The sequence below is a fragment of the Rhipicephalus microplus genome, chromosome 3, assembly GCF_043290135.1.
Source record: "Rhipicephalus microplus isolate Deutch F79 chromosome 3, USDA_Rmic, whole genome shotgun sequence".
Classification (NCBI taxonomy): domain Eukaryota; kingdom Metazoa; phylum Arthropoda; class Arachnida; order Ixodida; family Ixodidae; genus Rhipicephalus; species Rhipicephalus microplus.
The window spans coordinates 229,939,472-229,961,157 of NC_134702.1; the positions used below are offsets into that span (position 1 = coordinate 229,939,472).

Genomic DNA, 21,686 nt, shown 5'->3' on the forward strand with positions numbered 1-21,686 from the left:
CAGTGCTGTTAGCTACGGAGAACTATATGTGATGACACAATTGTAACATTACCGAAAGTTCATGGCCTTTTATATGTTTTTCATTGCATGGAAAAACACTACAGCTTATTCGCTTGACCATATCCACTACCATGAGATCATTCCGGAACTATGAAAAGAGTATACATGCTGTAGTAGCGGCACAACTGATGGATTGCTCGCCAAGCTTCGACATCTGCACGTACATTTGTACGGCGATCCATTAGTGAAAACTGGCGTGGCCATACATGAAATGCCTTGCCATCATACGTCAAGTTGAGCGCGCCACTAGCTAGTTGCATGCAGTGCATCCTTTACTAAGCTCACTCCATCATCGCCGCACCCTGTAACATGTATGCATGCATTTGCCCGTAGAGATATATTTATTGCGATAGCACTTATATGGACATTCTCGGCTGGTTTTCGCCGTCGCCGTCATCATGCACCGTGTTTGTACGTATCTATATATATGAACACACACAAATAAAAAAAAAACGCCCGCTCTTGGCGCCCAGCTCGTCAATGCGCGTGCTTTGGCCCGTTAAAGAGGGGGGGGGGGGGGGGGTTAGGTGCTTATGTTCGCGTGTTTAGAGAGAATTGTGTGCCTTGGCCTTTCACCGGAACGATTGCGTTAGTTGCCAGGGCCACAAAGGTCACTTCGCTCGCTGGGCAGGCACCGTTTGCGAAAAGAGCGCGCTTTTCAAACATAGCGAAGTAACAACTGGGACACTCGTTAGTTTGCTCTCATATCTGTACCCGTGATTACGTTTTGTGCGTAGTTTTTGTTTAAACAACGTGTTAAGCGTCGAGCTGTAAACTTTGTTAGCTTGCTCTCGTCCTGTATGTGTTGTTTTTGTGTGTCATTTATGAGCAGCGTGCTGCACATTTCGATCTACTAGCCGATCTCAGTGTTACATTCAAAGTTATTCAATTGTTGCTGTCGCATTCATTGCTTCGCCCTAGCGTCGAAACAGACTTTCTTTTTTTCGTGCTCGCAGCACAGGACCCAGCAAAGGTGTGAAGGCTATTATGTCGAGCGAATGCGGCAGCGGCGAGTTGCCTTCGTTTCCACGAGGGATACGCACTTGTGGTCCTGCGCACAGCGGCGCGGCAGTGGACGGCATGCTTTGAACCGCTACGCCACATGTACTGCTGTGCAGGCAGAACATGATTTAGATTGAAATGTTTATGGTTGGTAGGTTTTTTGCAATTACGTGCCGCCACATTGGTCGGTAGCCGTCATCACGCTCTTGTGAATTTCTATCCAAACATCACCCCACACACGTCGAAGTGGTGCTAATTACTGCATGATCTACTGAGGCTCTTATCACAAATGTGCAAAATCGTAAGTTCTTCACAGTGACACATGTCAACGAATATTCGTGAACATCAAATATTCGAGGAATATTCAAGTTTGAATATTCAAAATTTTCGGATATGTAGTTATTGAATTGAATACTAGTATTACAAATGCAATATTCGACAAATATTAAAAACTTTCGAATATTTGCACTTTGAATATTCGCACAGTATTGAGTGAGAAGCACTTGACATTTCGTCTGCTGCGACGACAGATGCGTCTGTCCAAGTGATCTGCCGTCTGCGCAACCTTCGTTTTCTTGTGAAGCTGAATCAGAGGAGCGTGATGGTGCGCCAGCTTTGTTTCATCGTCATTTTGCAGTCGATATAAACGAGTTTTGGCGAGATGGGCTGAAGCCTGTATTTCCCATAATTCTCATGGGGATACACGATCGCAGTGCCAGATTTCTCTCTAGGTATTGTTGTATAAAACGTTATGGCGTCAATTGTGTTTTAAAGGGTACGGAAGCCGCAACGCGTGCATGCGATGCAAATACGATGGGTTCAAGGGTACAAAAAAATTCTGCCATATCCACGAAGTGAATGATGATGAGTGGGCGAAGCTCCGGAGGTAAACCTGGTAAACCATGAATCCTCTGTACATTTTGCCCACTCGATTTTATTACATCGCTCCCCCTAGCGTACGTCGCCGCACTAAATCGAACGATTGCCTTCAACCAATGACACGACACGCGTCATATGTGACATCATTCCTATTTTATAAGATCTCGCGTCTTTCATCAACTACAAGTACCGCTTTCTAGTTTATAACATCTTGCATCTTTTCATCATCAGCTACAAGTACCACCATCTAGTAAACACTACAAGAACTAAACGAGAGGTGGCTACATACAGGAGACGGTACCGCCATCTAGTGAACACTGCAAGAACTAAACTAGAGGTGGCTACATACAGGGGACGGTACCGCCATCTAGTGAACACTGCAAGAACTAAACTAGAGGTGGCTACATACAGGCTACAGGGGACGCACAGCCCACGCCCTAAGGAGCTTCGCCCCTAAAAGGAGCTTCGCCCCTAAAACAATCAAAATGGCGGCATTGACTTCGAGTGTGTAGTTAGAGGTAAAAAAGTCCGGAAAATTGGATGCTGAAGCTATAAGCATCTGAATTTTCGGACTTTTTATTACTATAGAATCTTGATGATATGATTACGGTTGATGCAAATTTCGCAATGATATGAATTTTAAGGTTGCTTTGAATGAACTTCATTATATAAAGTATTCCGTCATTAGGTGTTATACCAACGGTTTTCCCAGCCACCGTGGATGATACGAAGAGGCGATTGACCACGGCACGCGAACGGCACAATGCGGCTTGTCTGTGAGAGGAAGGTCCATTCACACTGTGCCCATTCACACGACAATACTCGCAAGAATTCCTCTCACTTCGCCGCCTAAGTGGTCGGAACACCACGCTGCAAGGTTGATGAGAAGAAATCGGCCCAAGACCAATTATTTCGCCACGATTGCTTTTTTGCTTCGCGGCTTTGGCTACGCCGGCTGCACAAGCTCTCAAACCACATGATGTAAACAACGAGCCCCAAATTCAACATGACAGCAAAGGTGTCAGCGGTGGCTTGCGTTGGCGCAATCGTGAACTACCTGCACAGGAGGACAAAGCTCGTGGTTATGACAAAGACGCATTTATCGAGAGCCTGGTGTGACTTACGACCGCTGCGAACACTGGATGTAGAAGAAAATGCAGCAGCAGCAAGTCAGCATGCCCTATTGTGTCTCGTTTTTGCACTACCAGCTATCCACTGCCGGTGCATCTGCTCGTGTCGTTTCTGCTGGAGTATCTCCCGAAACAATGTTTGTACAGATGGAAACTGTTCTTTTCAATGCTTTAAATGCATAACGAGAACTCAGTACGAATTATAATGCTCAGGAAATGGGCAAAATGGAATGAATTCCCAAGCGGCGAAAGCGGCGGCGGTAGGCAGAACGAATGTGAACGTTTTCGATGGGTGCGGACGGGGTTTTGCAGCCGCTCTGGCCTTTTCGCTTGAATTATCCCGTATGACTGATTTTTTTTTTGTCGTCAACTTCGCGGCACGTTTTTCCGAGTGCTTAAGCAGCGAAGCAAGTGAATTTTCAATAAGTTGGCTGCTTTCCCTCCCTTTCGTGTCAAGTGTGACCGCACTTCAAGCGCTAGCAGCATGAGTGAGGAAACCGCTGCACTTAATTATTTAAAAGTGGTGCAGGCAGGAAAGTTCAAAAGAACACCTTGGGCATTTTCGCAGCAAGAAGTAGTTAACCCCAATAAAGTTCTTGTTCATCTTCAATGTAAGCTTTAACTTGTATTGGTTCATTTGAATTCGGGATAATACGAATATTTTGCATGCTCCCTTCGAATTTGTATCATTGAGATTCTATGGTACATTGACTCTATCGGGAAGGTGGCAGTGCCATGACGAGTTTGGGAAATCGGGCATGTCTGGAATTTCGGGCATCTGCGAAATCGGACATCCGCTGTAGTAGTAAAGTATCTTGACAGGACTTCTTGCTGTTAGTTTAGCATTTGAAATACCTTTCTGCTAAATAAGCAGTCTTAATGAGAGTGGAAGCAGCGCATTGTCGATCTGTTGTGCAGCAGAAGATCTTATACCAATCTTTTGTTCTTCCCATGAATTCCACACAGTTGGCTGGAACTACTTGCAACACAGTAGGGGCAGATACTATTTATGAGGATCTGTAGTAGCCTCTGCAAATCTGTAATTCGCCAGTGTCACACGTGTTTTGTTTGTGATGCAGGTTGTGGCGCGAGCTGAAACTGGAGCCCGAGCCAACGCTGCGTGCGCGTCTGCTGTCGGATGTGATGCACCCGCAGGCGGAGACCCGTAGCACAGCCGCACTGGCCCTCAAGTCACTACTGCAGGTCTTCCCCGACTGCCTGCACGATGTGTTGCTCCAGCTGATGGACGCATACCGCCAGCACTTGCAGGTTTGTGCCGCAACGCAACAGGTTTCTCCAGGAGGCAGGTGCCACTCCCACCCCATGAACAGCTTCTCACTGTCTCACATAACACCTGGGCTTCAGTGAATATGCAGTTAATTATGACATATAATAGTTCCTATGGCTTAAGTTTTATTATAGCTTTAAAGTTACACTCGAATTTCTATATAACAAACTCGGATATAGCGAAGTATGGATTATAACGAAGTAAATGAAAAATAATATTGCAGTAGGTATAGTGTTGCGAATAGAACTTTATAGCGTATTTTGTTGTAATGAAGTTTGAGTGTACTTGAAAGAAGCAAATGTTGTTGAGCAAATATTTTTTTTCTCACTATGGACCTGTAACAACCTGAAAAATAAGGCTTCTACAAAAGAACAATAGATATTCACTGTGCTACTTGACTCAAGTGGTCAGCTCACCCAGAGTTACCTCAATTACTCAGTTGCAATGCAACCATGATTCCTATGCGACGGGTGGCTTCTTATTGTCTCCAGGAAGAGAAAAAATAAAACGAAAATGACAAATTCTATCATTGTATGTACTCTTTAGATTGGTGTGAGTAGCAAATATTTCATTGCGAAGTTAGAATTAACATCGAATTGTGTGTGCAAATCGAATATTTTTCTAATAGTGTGAAGCGAAGTTGCAGAAAAATAAGTTGGCGAGGATTACTGAGCATACTTTTATGAGATATGGCAACATGAAAGCGTTTCTTTTCGTTAGGTCTATGAAGCACAGGCAGGGTGGTATTTCACAGTTCTTGTATCGAAAAAGGCAATGCAAAGGCCGAATGTATTAGTACATGATTTTATGCTACTGAATTGCTTCTGTGAAAACCCAAATGATGTGGCCGACTAGGTTGTGCTCCCTTAGAGTTAGCAGTTGCAAATCTGCCGCTTAGATGTCAACATACAAAAACATTTAAAATTTTCGATGCTAAAAATTTTCGCAACCTACTTTTCAGGCTTTGTGCCCCGATTTCAAGTCTAAAGCAGTGATGATTTAGCTGCCACCTCTGCCACATCTATTATCTCTTTGTTAGAACTAGCGTTTTTTTGAGCCAATACATTTGTGACCGTAGCAGAGCGTGAAAGGCAGCTTTGCTGATATATGGGAGTGTGATGAGGTGAAGCATTTGAAAAATCAGATCTGTTCAGTCTAGAAATTTGACCGTAGCGAAGTCTGAAAGCCAGATATTCCACATTACAAGAATGTGATGCTTATTTAAAAAATCTGAAGGGGTCTCTTTCATTTGGACTTTGACTGAATTCGTCTTCAGGAAGTTCAAATAGTAAAAATTTCAGTGAAAATTGAATCAAATAGCAAATACTGTTAAAAAAAATATTCAAAATTTCAATCATTTGCATGCCCCTGCTTTTTAGCAGCGCTCGTAGCCGTACTTGAAACCATTCAAAACCTTTGAATTTTGATATGGCATTTTCAAGGCCTTCAAAACCCTTAAATTTGTTTGAGGTTCTTGAAAGTCCTTGAACATTTAAAAGTCCTTGAATCTAGTGGATCTTTTTGTGTGCCTGGCAACAATGTGCTCTCTAGCCAACAAACCATCTAATTCAATCTGCTTCTCTAGCCATATGTTACAGTGTTGTAGTACAGTGTACTCTTCTAGTACACTGTAGTTGTGATAGCGCTTGCGTGGTTAGAGCAGCAATGATGGAGCTAAGTCTGGCTTTTTTGTGGAGACTGTGCAAGTGTGCGTGGATATTGGCAGTCGCGTCGCTTATGGTGGAACGATGGCGGGCAAGTTCGAATTCCAGCTGTCTTGGTTATGCATTGCTGCTTATAGGGAGTGGATTGCACCTGATACATCAAGCTTGCATCAGGCGAAGTTTTCCCATGTGGGAAGAGCTTCGATATGTCATCAATGGTGAAGTCTGCCCTTGAAAGTCACATGAAGAGTACGGAACACATTGAGAACACAAAAGCGACTACAGTTCATGGTGCCAACCGTACAAAAAAAAGTACAAGTTTTCATTTATTTTATTTATTTATTTACAGTACTTTACAGAGCCCTCGAGGGGCATTGTGTAAGGGGGGCGGTACAGATAATATGTTAGAAAAATATATATACATAATATCTACACATACATAGGCAAATAATGAATATAATAGAAAATGCAGTTCAACTTATAAACATGTAAGCAAAATACGTACTAGAAAAGTGAGTTACAGTATGTGAAGGTGAAATAAAAAAAAAACTATTATGACAGTAACTACAACCTAGCAATAGTGCAAAAACATCGGCAACAGTCCTATAAAAACTGATGATTACGAAGATGCGATAGAGTAGTTTTTGGTGCATAAGTATTTTTTAAGAGTATGATAGAACTTTGTGTGGTCTTGTTCTGACGCAAGATTATCTGGCAAATCATTCCACAAACGAATAGCTCGTGGAAGGGCCGACTGGTTGAAAGCGTTAGTATTGCCGTACATGCGTGATAGGCTAAAGGTGTTATGTAGTCTGCTCGAAGTTCGATGTGCTAGATTGAGGTGAACAGATGGCATCATGCTGGTGTGGATGAGTTTGTGAAATAGTGATAAAAGTGAGATGTTGCGGCGAATTTTCAGTGGCTAGAGTGCAAGGCTACGTTTAATCAGTGTTACGCTGGACGGGTAGCTGTGATTACGCGCTATGAATCGACTAGCTCTGTTCTGTATACATTCTAACTTATCTATGAGGTATTGTTGATATGGTGACCAAATGGAGGATGCGAACTCCAGTTGAGGACGGATTAGAGCAAGATAAGCCAGTTTGCGCACATCGGAGGGAGCACTGTATAGATTTCGGCACAGAAAACCTAATGATCTTGATGTGTTGGCACAGATAGAAGTGATATGTGTGGACCAGGAAAGTGTAGAAGTTAAGTTTATGCCTAGGTATTTGTAATGATCAGTGCGTTCTACAATGCTATTATCAATTATGTATTGGCTATTAAAGTTATCACGTTTGTGACTAAAGGTGATTAATTTGCATTTGGAAACATTAAGTGTCATCTGCCATGTTTTGCACCACTCAATTATATGCTCGAGGTCTTTTTGAAGAGTTAGATGATCGCTATTGTTGCGGATGGGACGATAGATAATGCTGTCATCGGCAAATATACGCATACATGAGGATAAGTGGTCAGGCAGGTCGTTAATGTAGATGAAGAAAAGTAAGGGACCAAGAACACTGCCCTGTGGTACACCAGAGGAAATGTAACAGAGTGATAAAGAGTGATTGTTAGCGATAGTGAATTGTTGGCGGTTAGTTAGGAAGTTTCTGAGCCATGTTAGCGTGAGTGAATCAAGTTTTAGTGATGACAATTTTAATATCAAGCGACAATGAGCAACACGATCGAATGCCTTTGCAAAATCAAAAAATAAACAATATCTGTCTGTAGATTACTGTTCATGTTAGAATGTAGGTCGGTGGTGAACTCAAAGAGTTGAGTCTCGCAAGAACGATCCTTTCGAAACCCGTGCTGGTTTGAGAAAAAGAAATTGTAAGATTCTAGATGCGCATAAATGTTAGAAGCTATGATATGCTCAATCATCTTGTTACATATGCACGTCAAAGAAATGGGGTGATAATTTCCAGGTGAACTTCTACTACCACTTTTATGAACTGGCACTACGTTCGCTATCTTCCAGTCAGAAGGCAACATTCCTGTAGCGAGCGACTGCCGAAAAATGTGAAACAGGATATTGCCAGACACATAAACAGTGTTCTTTAATATTTTTGAATTGATATCGTCAATACCAGAAGATGATGACATCTTCAGATTTTCAATAGTTTTAACTATGCCTTCAATTGTGATATCTATAGGTGACATGAATGAGTAATCGCGTTCAACAATTTCTGAAAGATGAGCATGCTCGCTAGTAAACACGGATGAAAAGAATGAATTAAAGACATGAGGACAATCAGTGTCGGCAAAAGGAGTGTTATTTGCATCTTGTAATGAAATGAAGTGCTTTACGATCTCAACTGGCCGCCGTGGGAACGACTGAATCATCGCTCTTCGTCACCGCGCATGGAGCACTGCGCAGCACCACCACAGGCGGCGACACCGTGCTGGCCGGCTATAAAAGAGTTGCCAGCTTACTTTACGGCCACAGGGCACGGCGGCATTGAAAACATGCGGTTCACTCAAAACCCGCTTGTCTTGATTGCGCAGGTAAGAGGGCATTACGGTAAATGCTTTCGTTCCGATAACTGCTTTCTTTTGATGCTGCCGTGCCCTCGGCTGTGTGATATGTTAAATGTACTCACTTACTCGGCGAGGAAATTGCTGTTGCTTGGAGGTGACATAGAAGAAAATCCGGGCCCAGACACAGCGCAAATTGCTAAACACCTTAAGGAAATTGCATCAGACATTAAAGAAATCAAGGAAACGCGTCTTCCAGACATTGAAAGGAAATTAGATTCGATTTCCGCTCTCGAACAAAGAGTAGCATTGTTTCAAGAGCAAATTAACTGCACGGAAAACACTATTAAAGTACTTGAATCAAAAATAGACGACATAGAAAACCATAGCAGACGCTCTAACTTGATCGTTTATGGACTTCCAGAAAAAGAAGATGAAACTAACACCGCACTTGAAACTGCAGTAAATAAAGGTATTTTTCAGGATATCCTTGAAATTGAGAGCGTACAAATCGAGCGTATACACCGACTAGGCAAGCAACGACATGACTCGACGAGACCTGTCATTCTTAAACTGTTATATTCAAGAAGTAAATATGCAATACTAAAAAGAGGCCTTAAACTCAAGGACACGGACTATTCCATTGGTGAAGATTTTTCCCAAAGAATTTGCGACGTCCGAAGGAAATTGTGGGCTAGTGCGAAGCAGAACCGTGACAAAAGAGAAAAGGTTTCACTAGCGTTCGATAAACTATACATAAACAACATGCCTTACGTCTGGGATTATCATTTGAATGATAAAGTTCCGTTGCGAAAAAACGGCGATGCGGGCATGAACCGCCCGAATACCAGAGGCTACACGCAGAAGCAAAGCAAGAATTGAGATTGAGGGTGATAACGAGGGCCCTTCCGCATCCGTTAAACGCATTCATTTATCTCGTCAAGTAGATCAGAATACCCGCAAACCTAAGAAACCGAAGGCAAAGAACTTGCGAATCCTAAATATAAACGCACGAAGCATTGTAAACAAAAAAGATTCTATTGAGGCCACACTACTCGAATACGACCCGCACATTACTGTATTCATCGAAACCTGGTTACGAAATGAAATAAGTGATGATTTAGTTTTTCCCCCGAGTTACAGTGTCTTTCGTAAGGACCGGACGAATAAGGGCGGAGGTGTTGCTATCCTTGTCAAGCCTTCAATACAAGCCATTGTTTTAGCGGATGTCATTGACCTCGAGTGTTTGTGTATCAAAATAACTTGGGATCAATTCTTTGTTCTATACGCGTGTTACAGACCACCAGACGCTGCTCCTGAATATTTGCTGAAATTGCAAGAACATATGACACAATTTCAGAGTAAAAAATTTTTGTTATCGGGAATTTCAACTTACCGAATGTTGATTGGGAACTCCTTCAGACAAGCCGCAAATCGAACAAGAATGCTAGCATAGTCTTTGACATCATGCTTACTCACGACCTCGTTCAAGTGGTTAGGCAGCCTACTCGAGAACAAGGTTCGTCCAGTGCAATATTGGACTTAGCGTTCCTAAGCCGCGATATTTATGAATATACAGTTCTAATTGAAAGTGGCGTGTCTGACCATCATCTTGTAAGTGTTACCATTCCCTTAATCAACTCAGTCGGTCACAAACGCACAACTACACGAAGCTTCAAGGATTACGCAAGATCTGATGATGCGTCTATTGTGCATTACATGAGAAGTTGTTATGATGACTTTATTGAAAATGAGGGTGATGTTGATGCGCTATGGAACCAATTCACTAGAATATGCAACCACTGTATAAGCCAATTCGTACCAACCAAATCTAAAAAGATTGCTAAAAGCACCCCATGGATTACGCGCAAAATCATCCATCTAAAATGCAAATTAAAATGGCTCAAAAAGAGTAATCCTCAATCAGCTATTATTTAAGATTTACTTAAAATAAAATTGGCACGTGCTTTGCATGAATCAAAGGATTTTTACTTTAAAACAACACTGCCAAACTTTTTAAAAAACGATCCTACGAAGTTTTGGAACTTCTTGAGCGATAGTAAGAAGCAGGTATCACATATTGTCACGGGGTCGTGACGTGGCCGAAGACAGGAGACTTCGTGTTGGGCTTTAACTGTTTATTTGGGCGAACCTGTGCCCGGTAAACGGAAAGTCCAATTACAGCAGCAGTCTCGCACAGATAGCAGTCTCGGACTGATAGCGGCGAACGGAGCGTCGGCCTTCGATCAACAACTGACAAGCGGCGAAGCGCGTTGGCATTTATACTCCCGCCGTCGAATGTTCTAGCGCTACCGCTGGCGGCGGCGTACGTTCCAGAACAATCTGTACCATTCGCACAGTGGGCGTGATCTTATCGAAATGATCTACTACAGTCCGGAACCCTCTCGAAAACTGCAGGCGCGGTTTGCGCTGAGAATCGTGTGGTGTTTTGGGACGATAACAAAAGCTTGGGAAATGGAACGTGGCATTGCCCCCCTCTGAAAAAGGCATCGTCTCGATGCTTTAACTAAAGATGAAGGTACAATAATAATGCAAGAAAGTACAATGAATAAATTACAATACAACAATTATACAAAAAAAAAAAAAACACTGTTTCAGTTTGTTAACGCGCATGAAACGGCTTTAGGCGTGCGACATGGACGACTTCAAGTCGCGATCGGCGTCGTTGAGAGTTCGTGATGCCGTCGGGGACAACCTCGTAATCAAGTGGGCCGAGACGTCGAACCACCCTGTACGGTCCGAAGTACCGTCGCAGAAGCTTTTCACTTAGTCCACGTCGGCGTATCGGCGTCCACACCCAAACACGTTCACCGGGCTGGTATTCCACGAAGCATCGTCGAAGGTTGTAACGGTTGCTGTCGGTCGTCTGTTGATTCTTGATACGGAGCCGCGCAAGTTGTCGGGCTTCTTCGGCGCGATGAAGGTACTCGCTCACATCGAGGTTTTCTTCGTCGGTGACGTTGGGTAACATGGCATCGAGCGTCGTTGCCGGGCTCCTTCCGTAGACCAATTTGTATGGAAATATCTGCGTCGTCTCCTGCACCGCCGTGTTGTATGCGAAGGTCACATACGGAAGAATGGCGTCCCACGTCTTGTGTTCGACATCGACGTACATTGACAGCATGTCGGCGATCGTCTTGTTAAGCCGCTCGGTGAGGCCGTTGGTCTGTGGGTGGTACGCTGTCGTCCGGCGGTGGTTTGTTTGGCTGTATGCCAAGATCGCTTGAGTTAAGTCGGCAGTGAATGCCGTTCCTCTGTCGGTGATAAGGACCTCCGGGGCGCCGTGACGTAGGACGATATTTTCGACGAAGAACTTAGCTACCTCGGATGCACTGCCTTTTGGCAGGGCTTTTGTCTCGGCGTAGCGGGTGAGGTAGTCGGTAGCTACCACGATCCACTTGTTTCCGAAAGCCGACGTCGGGAACGGCCCCAGTAGGTCCATACCAATCTGCTGGAAAGGGCGGCAAGGTGGATCAATTGGCTGCAGAAGTCCCGCTGGCCTTGTCAGCGGTGTCTTGCGTCGCTGACAGTCTCGGCATGTCCTCACATAACGAGGGGGGCAATGCCACGTTCCATTTCCCAAGCTTTTGTTATCGTCCCAAAACACCACACGATTCTCAGCGCAAACCGCGCCTGCAGTTTTCGAGAGGGTTCCGGACTGTAGTAGATCATTTCGATAAGATCACGCCCACTGTGCGAATGGTACAGATTGTTCTGGAACGTACGCCGCCGCCAGCGGTAGCGCTAGAACATTCGACGGCGGGAGTATAAATGCCAACGCGCTTCGCCGCTTGTCAGTTGTTGATCGAAGGCCGACGCTCCGTTCGCCGCTATCAGTCCGAGACTGCTATCTGTGCGAGACTGCTGCTGTAATTGGACTTTCCGTTTACCGGGCACAGGTTCGCCCAAATAAACAGTTAAAGCCCAACACGAAGTCTCCTGTCTTCGGCCACGTCACGACCCCGTGACAATATATTAGTCCATAGTAATACAGTTACAGATCTGAAGCTCATTGCGGAACATTTTAACAAATTTTTCCACAGCGTGTTTGCTGAGGCGAGTCTTAATACGCCTCAGCAAAGAGTGTTTCAGCCTAATGAAGTGGACTTTATATCATATTCTGGTGTTGTTGCAATGATCTTGAAGTTGAACACTAAATCATCTTGTGGTCCAGACAATATCCCTAATGTTTTTCTTCGCCGTTATGCAGAGAGTATTGCTCATTTTGTCACTGTGATCTTTCGATGTTCGCTGTTGAGTGCAAAACTACCCAGTGATTGGAAGAGGGCTCGTATTGTTCCTGTGTTTAAGAAAGGAAACCATTTACTCGTAGAAAACTATTGTCCCATCTCATTAACATCACCAATATGTAAAATGCTTGAACATGTAATATCTAAGCGCATTGTGGAATTCCTCGAACAATACTCTATACTAACTAGTTTTCAGCATGGCTTTAGAAAAGGCTATTCTACCATAACTCAGGTAGTCTCAGTGGTTCATTCATGTGCAGAAACTCTGGATAAAAATGGACAAATGGACGTCATATTCCTTGATTTTAGTAAGGCATTTAATAAAGTTATTCATCACAAACTACTTACAAAACTAAAGGACATCAATCTACCCGACATTTTCATTGCCTGGATCCAACACTATTTAACAGAACGTTCACAGTTTGTTTCAGTAGATGGGAACAATTCGAGCTCTCTTCCTGTAACATCAGGCGTGCCACAGGGTAGCGGTCTGGGGCCGCTATTATTTTTAATTTATGTAAACGACATTGTAAACACAGTACTACCAGGAATTCAAATCAGACTGTTCGTGGATGATTGTGTGCTATTTCGTCAAGTTACCTGTTCTAGTGATCAGCAGAACTTGAACTTGAGTCTTAATAACATACTAAACTGGTGTAATGACAATGGTATGGCACTCAACACACAAAAAACTGTTTATCTTTGTATAACTCGTTCAAAAACACCTCTACATTTTACTTATAACCTTGGTTCACCATCACTACAACAGGTTAACAACTACAAATATCTAGGCGTAACAATAACTAATGACCTCTCTTCGAACTTACACATAGACAGCGTATGTTCTGCTGCCTTCCGTAAGCTGTGTTTTCTAAAACATAAGCTTAGAAATTCTCCTTCTGACATAAAACTACTTAGCTACTTTACGTACATAAGACCAAAACTAGAATATGCTTGTGTTGTATGGGACCCCTTTACTTAATCTAACATCAAAAAACTAGAAGCAGTACAAAGAAAGGCTGTTAGGTTTGTTTATTCAAAGTTTAAAATTACGGACTCGCCGACTGAACTTATGACTGCTAACAACATTGAAACACTTGAATTACAGCGAAAAAGGAACCGCCTTAACCTTCTGTATCCTCTTGTTAATTATAAGTTAGCCCTTGACCCGCGTGCATATGTATCTCCTCTGTCCACTAGGCATATACGTCATCATCACGCCCATTCTTTAACCCCGTATTTTGCTAAAACCAACGTGTTCCGATTTTCCTTTTTTCCGCGTACTGTATCAGAGTGGAACTGTCTAACTGATCTTAGCCAATTTTCTGTTGCTTAGAGCTAATCTATGCACTGTTAATTTTATGTTATGTATCCATAAAATGTAACATTTTTGCCATGTTATATTTTATGTGTTCTATTAGTCGGTGTTTCGATTCCATTTCTCGTGATATATTCTTATTTTTTCACATGTGTTTTTGTTTATATCCTGCCTCTTGTACCAGTTCTTGGTCTGCAGTATTCAATAAATAAATAAATAAATAAATAAAATAAATAAAGTTATCGCCCCAATCACGACTTATTACTTTCCAGAATTTTTTCGGATTAGATTTTAGGAGTGAAGGCAAATCCTGGGAATAGTATTTATTTTTCGCAGTTGTAATTTCATGGCAATATTTCTTTAGGCATTCCTCGTATCTATCCCAAGACGTGTGTGTAGGCGAATTTTTTGCAGATCGATAAAGCCGCTTCTTTTTGTTTCTAAGTCTGTGCAAAGACTTGGTGAACCATGGATTAGTTTTATCATTCGTAATCGTTATCAACGGCACGTGTTTTTCTATTATGGCTGAAATCGCATTCTTGAAAAGAACCCAGTTTTCCTCAACTGAGCGACTGTAAAAGGAAGGCAGCAGCACATTGTCAAGGAAAGACTCAAGTTTCCTGTTAATGGCATCATAATCGGCTTTATTTCTCTAATTTTCTTTGATTCGGTTCCTGCAAAAGGTGGCAAGATAGAAAGATCAACTTGCAGCAGTTTGTGGTCACTAAAGCCATTCAAATAGTTTGTGTGGTCTATAGTTTCAGGTGCAGTTGTAAGAACGAGGTCAAGTGTATTTGAACCGCGAGTTGAGTGAGTGACAACCTGAGCCAAATGAAAGTCTAAAGTTAAGTTAGTGAAGTCAGTTGAGTACTTACAAGAAGATGACAGCTGCTCCCAGTCAATAAATGGTAGATTGAAATCACCGAATAAATAAACGATGCGAGCCTCACAGATTTCAATGGCAGAATTAATGCTGCTGCGCAACTCTTCTAAGAAAGAATGATGACAATAGGGAGGACGATAACAGTTGCCGAGCAACATTCTTGTGGAATGAATTGTGCAAACTACCCATATAATTTCAATCTTATAATGGGAAGCGACGACATAAGACGTGATGGTTTTTTTAACAGCTATAAGAACACCACCACCCCTTCTGTCTGGACGATCGCTTCGATAGACGTTGTATCTGTTAGCATGCGTAAAAATCTCATTGTCATTGATGTCAGCATTAAGCCATGTCTCAGTGAAGACAAGAATATCAGAAAGGCTATCATCGATATAAGATGACACTATTTCACGTTTGGATAAGATGCTTCGAATATTAGTGAATGATACTGTTAGTGATAGAGGAGTGTAAGGCTTATGCAGCTCCGGCTTCCTAAACGTTTGTACGTTTCCTTCTAGCCATCTGCTTGAGCTTGAGCTGTAAGAAGTGCCGTTGTCATTTTCTGCGGTTTCAAGTGTTATTTTAGGCCCTTGAAAAGTACTTGTTAGGTCCTTGAAAGTTCCTGAAAATCCTTGAATTTTGTTTCACCCAGGTGCTATGAACCCTCTTTAGACAACTTCAGTTTTGGCAATTTCAGTTTTAATTTGTAATGCAAGGGCCGACTTCAAGTAGGAAAAATCTGAAAAAAAAAAAAAAAGACTTAGATTCAAGTAAATAGAGCACTTCCAATACAGGTTGATAGATGTACCAGCGCACTTATCTGGCATTTCTCTGCTCAGACAGCAAACTTTTGTAAATATGCAGAGTATTTGCTGGAAAAGCAACCTAACCGCAGCCAGTCTGAATTCGCTGCTGTTGACAAGCGCTGCCAATGCGGGCGGCTATAAATGCGATGCTTTATAAAAAGTGTTGTTCAATATGTGCCCATATACTACAAGCCTTCATTTGTTTTATTTGAGCAAGGGACGAAGAGAATAGCGCCTCTCTTGTATGACTTTGCAATAGTGCATGGTTGCAGTATCAATGAGCATCTCTGAACTAGAACATGCAACACAGTAGCTGAGGTGGCAGAGCAAATGATGGATGTCTGCGTGGTTATACCGCAATATTTAAAAAAAATTAAAGACACAGCATATTTATTGAAATGCAGTGTTTTCTGCATGCTAAAGTAGTACAGTGGGCACCTCTTAAACGGAATTCAAAGGGGCTAGAAACTTTGTTCCATTTCTGAGAACTTTCATTTAAGCAAAGCCCACAAAATGAATAAAATATGAGTTTATTTCAAAAGCACCAACTGTAGGTGACTGAACAAAAACATTTTGAAGTATAGAATAATACTATAGGTGATTAGAAAGAAAAACTTTGCTAATATTGCTGACTTGGAAAAAAGGAGGTGATAACAATTTGCTTGGCCTTGTCCAAGCACTTTCTCCCATATTGGGAGTGCATTGCTGAAAGCACGGAGGAAGGAAAGATAGGAGAGGGCATGCCCAGCCAGCGCGCTACGTGAAAAGTGTGGAGGAAATGACATAATGGCGGCCATATTCACTAAGCACAATGGCAGCGTTGCTATGGTTGCGTGTTGCGCAGTGTAGCTGGTCTAGCAGTGAACGGCGGCGGCTGGCGGCGGCATGTGTGCCTCCGCAGATTTCGTGCCTAGCCGTGACGGACAATGTCCGTGCTCTGCGCCGCTTTATTGGTTACGCCGTGTTTTCCTGGCAGTTACTGTACTCCTAGCAAGGTTTACAAAACCTCTTTTCGACCACGGGGCCTCAACAGCGCATAGAATGAGCGCATATCCATGTGTCAGGCGGCGGATGATGCGGATGAAGCATTTGGAGTGTTGAGCGATAATGCAATGGGCACCATGACGAAGCGCAACGACGATGAACGCCTTGCAGGTCAGTGACGGTGGTGCAGTGCTCCTTCCTGTGACAATGGACGAAACTGTTGTGCCCAGTAAGAGGCAATGAGGACCATGTGGACATACGTAGTTTCCTGTTCGTTATGTGTACAGTAGCGACTTGCATGTGCATATTAAAACACCTTTTCTGTTCCGCTTGTTATATTCGAACCCAGCATTGTAATCTCAATGTTGAAGCAACCATGGTCAAGTGTCACTTGCACCGTGCTCAAAATTACCATGGTCATGCCACGATTGCAGAATGCTGACGCCGGTGAGTTTTACGCGGAACACTGGCACAGTGGTCGGGCGCCGCGTTGGCCGCGTGGTGGAAGGCAACCGTAGAAAAAGGCGCTCGACCGATCGGGTTGTTTGTACAGTTGCTGAATTTATGATGTGAAAACATTCGCCATTGTCAGTGCATCTAGCTCGCGTTCTCTTGTACTTGCTTCGTTGGCGGCGAGCCGTTACTCGTTGTTAATACTTGGACAAAATGATTTCGCCGAAGTTGTCCCGCTAGCCCAGAGTGTTGAGCCCCGTTCTATTAGTTTCAGATCGTCACGACACGCGCGCTGCGCAGCCCACGTGCTTTTTGAGCCAGAGAGAGAGTCGCCCTTCTGCTTTATATTCGAATGTAAACAAGAGAGGAGAATTTACCCAGTCAATATGGCCGACTTCCAACTTCACCACGGCTTCACAACGAGTGATGTCAGGGCCTCTTCTAAGTTGTTTCCTTCCTCATTGACTGAAAGGCTGGGCAGGAACTCTGTGCCACCATCGTGTTCAAAGTAGCACTGCAACAAGATGACAGCATCTCTTGCTGCACTGTCAGCCACTGAAATAAGTTCAGGATCACACACCATCTCATCACCACTTGAGCACAGGTCCTCATCTTGAACTTCAGCTATAGGTTCCTTAAGGCTGTGCTCAAGTTCACGATGAGGCGACAATTGCTGCTCGGCGTGCGCGGGCATGTTCAATCATTAGATTGGCTTGGAATCATTAGAGGCAAGCTTTGGCATTTGCTTCATGGTTGCTAGACTGCCGTGGCCACTTCTGCCGTTCATGGATTTTGCCTGTTTTAGTTCCATTTAACCGATGTAAGTGAAAAAAAAGAATGTTCAGATTCCCCGAAACTCTTTATCAATAAATGTAATGGAGACCAACCAAATAAGCCTAGATAGTTTCGTTTATGCGGCTTTTCCGTTTAACCGAGCTTTGTTTAATGAAAGTCCACTGTATAGGTCATTTTATTACAAGTAATTGTAATGTAAATTGTAAGATTGCAAGTATTTGTAATGTAAATTTGAAGATAGAAATGTGGACGTAATGATAACTAGCCGTGGGCATGAACAGATCCTGCGATCTTCGAATGATGCATTCCCCCTTTTACCTCTCTGGCGTTTTTGTCTGTTAGTTCTCTATAATATTGTGCCTAACAAAGAAAGCGATCCCTTGGTATTACCATCCTTTCCTTCATTCATAGTGTCTCGTTTGGTAGACTTGATGCTTTGAGGAGATGTGCGAGAGATTATTGGTCAGCTGCCACCTCATAATAACATTACGTACGTGACGCCAAACAGGCAAGAAGAGTGTTCCACACTCGCCGCCATGGCAACAGGTGGGGCTTACCGACGCTTCCAGATTTAAGGCACATACATACCCTATAAAATGGACGGGGACATAGTTCCTGTGGTAGCCCAGCTGATAGAGCATCGAACGCGTTATTCGAATGTCGCGGTGTTGATTCTGCCTATGGCAAGTTATCTTATCGTCCACTTTTCTTTCTTCAAGTTTACATTGCAATTATTTCAAATGAAATCCCCAATACTTTCTTTGGCATTATTGTCTTTTGGTTCTCATTAATATTGCGCCTAAAGAAAAAAGTGAGCCCTTAAGATTAAACTCCTTTGCTGCTTGTTTGTCATACGATTCAGCCACCGGGCAAAAGTTTAAGCCTTTGCTCAGCACACAGCCGTCTTGAAAACACACAGCTGTGTTCATACTTGTGGACATTGTCAATCAAAAAGCAAATATTGCACACTTTTGAGATGCAGCATCAATACTCAAGTGTTAGGTGGTGTGTTTTTTTATACTAGAAACTGAATAAATATGGAATTCTAAAGACCCTAGTGCTTCTTAGCTGCGCTGACAATCGACGCTATGCTAAAGAAAAAAATGGGTGTTTCTTACACTTCGTTAAAACGATACGGTGCTGCCACCTACCAGCAATTTGCCACCTACCAGCAATTTGCCACCTACCAGCAATTTGCGCAGTTCTTGCCTGCAATGCCTACTTCGAAAACTCCGTTCGAAAATGTCGATGATCATTCTTTTCAGTCAGAACACATTGTGAATTTCATCCCACTGGCCATTATGAAATTATTTATATAAAAAAAAAATGAGCGAATTATCGCATTTTGATTTGCTGACTCTGCAAGGAGCAGGGGACATGCTGCTTGCGTGTTACTACTGTGTTGCAGTGAAGCACTTGTTTTCTGCAGGGGCCCATTTCAGTTGATCACGGGAGCGTCACGTTTATTTTAATTTTTTTTCTGTGGTGTAAACGAGGCCCGCCATTTCTCTGTGTTTGCGGCGAAATCGGAACCAAGTATTGCTGAAAAACTTAACCATTAAAGCCACAAACTAACCAGCACAGCAAACGACCACCCTATTTACTTTAAATAATGCAAAATTCCTTGTGTCCCACTTTTTGTATGTTTTGTTTATTTGAAAACCCGCTTAATTTATAGATTCCTCACAGTCCCAATGACTTCAAACTAATTAGGTTTTACTGCATTAGGCTTTCTCAGTCCTCCCTTGTCTGTAATTCCACACTTCTGAGCTCCACGCTGCTCATCTTCACTATGGTTCTGTTGGGTTAAAAGCTACATAAGTAGCTTGACGAGACCCAATGACCAGACTATACTAAATTATACAGGGCAGTAACGACAAGCAGTTCCATGCATTGGCGAGCAAACCAACAAGTAAAACAATTTAAATAGATTATCATAATTACTTATACATAGGGTTAATTATATTTCCACCTTGACAACTGTACAAGAAAAAAGAAAATAAATACACGAGCATAAAAAGGTGAAAAAAATGTTACATACAATAAAATATCATATAGCAATAAGCAAAAAACAAAAATAGTAACAATACAAAATAATAACACTGTATTACTATAGCATTACTAGCTTAGAACACAAAAAATAAACATTGGGCAAACAACGTATAACCTCACAAGAAATTGATGTAATCGTAATAGCTACGTTAAAAAAAGACATCATTTACACACAAATCAATTGCACAGAATGTCACAGTATGTGACATTATATGCGAACAAAATATAAACACAAGTCTTTTTTATTAAGCATGTGAATTTCTTCATATTTTTTTAATGTAGATGGCAGAGTATATACCTACGATTTGGTGCTTGTAATGTGTCCTGTAATATAGAACTGACCGTGTTTCAGGGTTCCTAGTGTTCACATCTTTTGTACGGCGTTCTAAAGAGGCCAAATGTTCTATGTAGTTCTTGAGAGATTGCTAGGTAATCCTATGAGATTGGGTGTTTCTGTAGTTGCTTCAGAAAGCCTCAATGCTCACTTTGTGTGCACATGATGCAGCGTCCCGAGCCCGTGCGAGACAGTTTTGGGCGGGTGATAATGGAGCGACCACCGGATATATGGGAGCCCCGGAGCGGCGTGGGACTTGCTCTGGGACAGTTGGCGCCCCTGGTTCCTTCGCCTGCCGTGCCGGAGCTGATGGAGTTTTACGTGCACGAGGCACTGTCTGACCCTCACCCAGTGGTGCACAAGACCCTCCTGGATGCGGCCACAGCCCTGGTCGACTTTCACGGAAATGTGAGCCTCGCACACCGTTTAATTTCAATTCTCGTTACACAGGGCCTCTGGTGGTCCTTTTCATAAGCTGCTTGTCTTTTTTTGTGCATCGACCTGTTCACATATTGAGCATGGCAGACCAGTCTGCAGTGTACAAGAGTAGCTGGGGAATTTATGTGCAAGTTCAGCCGTCTCGGCTGTTGGTTTTTTCGTCGAATGTTGTAGCATAGTTGCGAACCATTGAAGTCAGCTTTTAACCTGCAAGCTCACTAACATGTGTTTGCATAATGCAGTGATGTTGTGTGATGCATAACTGACAAAAAAGTCTTTCAACTAAGAATCTCACTATGGCCAGAGCCTTGTTGGAATGGTGGCTTTTGCAACATTCTTTGTTCAAGCGTTTCTCATCAGTCCAAGCTGTTGATACAGTTGTCTGTGTTGTTATGATGCACGTAAGACTCTATGAATCAATCACGGCACCCTTCCTTCCGTTGGTGCCTCCTGTGCCTGAAACGACCACAAATGGTAATCTGTGTCGAAGACTGCTTCCCAGCACACCCAAAGACTGGCCAACGTTGCTCACACCTTTCAGTAGCCAATCCTTGGGAGCAAAACACTTGCCACGTGCCCTTGCGTGCAGGCCTGCATGTTAAAGCTTGTCCAGACTGGAGTTGAGATCTGCAATGCTGTTATGTGAAAAAGCTCTCATGGGAAAAATAAATGTTTAGAACCTAAGGGGCACATCATTACTTCATAGTTTCGAATAATCGTCAAATATTGCATTTGTACTATTCGTACTAGATTCAGTAACCACATATTCGAAAGTTCAAATATCCCAATTAGCACGAATATTTGAACTTTTCGAATCATGGCTAACGTAGGTTATTGTAAAGACT

General features: G+C 42.8%; 1 protein-coding gene across 1 annotated transcript in view; it reads left to right on the top strand.

The window, feature by feature from the left end:
• The window catches only part of LOC119167548 (lethal (3) 80Fj), a 331,845-nt gene that overhangs the window by 164,403 nt on the left and 145,756 nt on the right, over nucleotides 1–21,686 (top strand). The window contains exons 28-29 of the mRNA XM_037419055.2: nucleotides 4,151–4,340; nucleotides 20,575–20,811. Of these exons, the coding sequence (XP_037274952.2) occupies nucleotides 4,151–4,340; nucleotides 20,575–20,811 (427 nt within the window). The remainder of the gene's footprint in view (nucleotides 1–4,150; nucleotides 4,341–20,574; nucleotides 20,812–21,686) is intronic.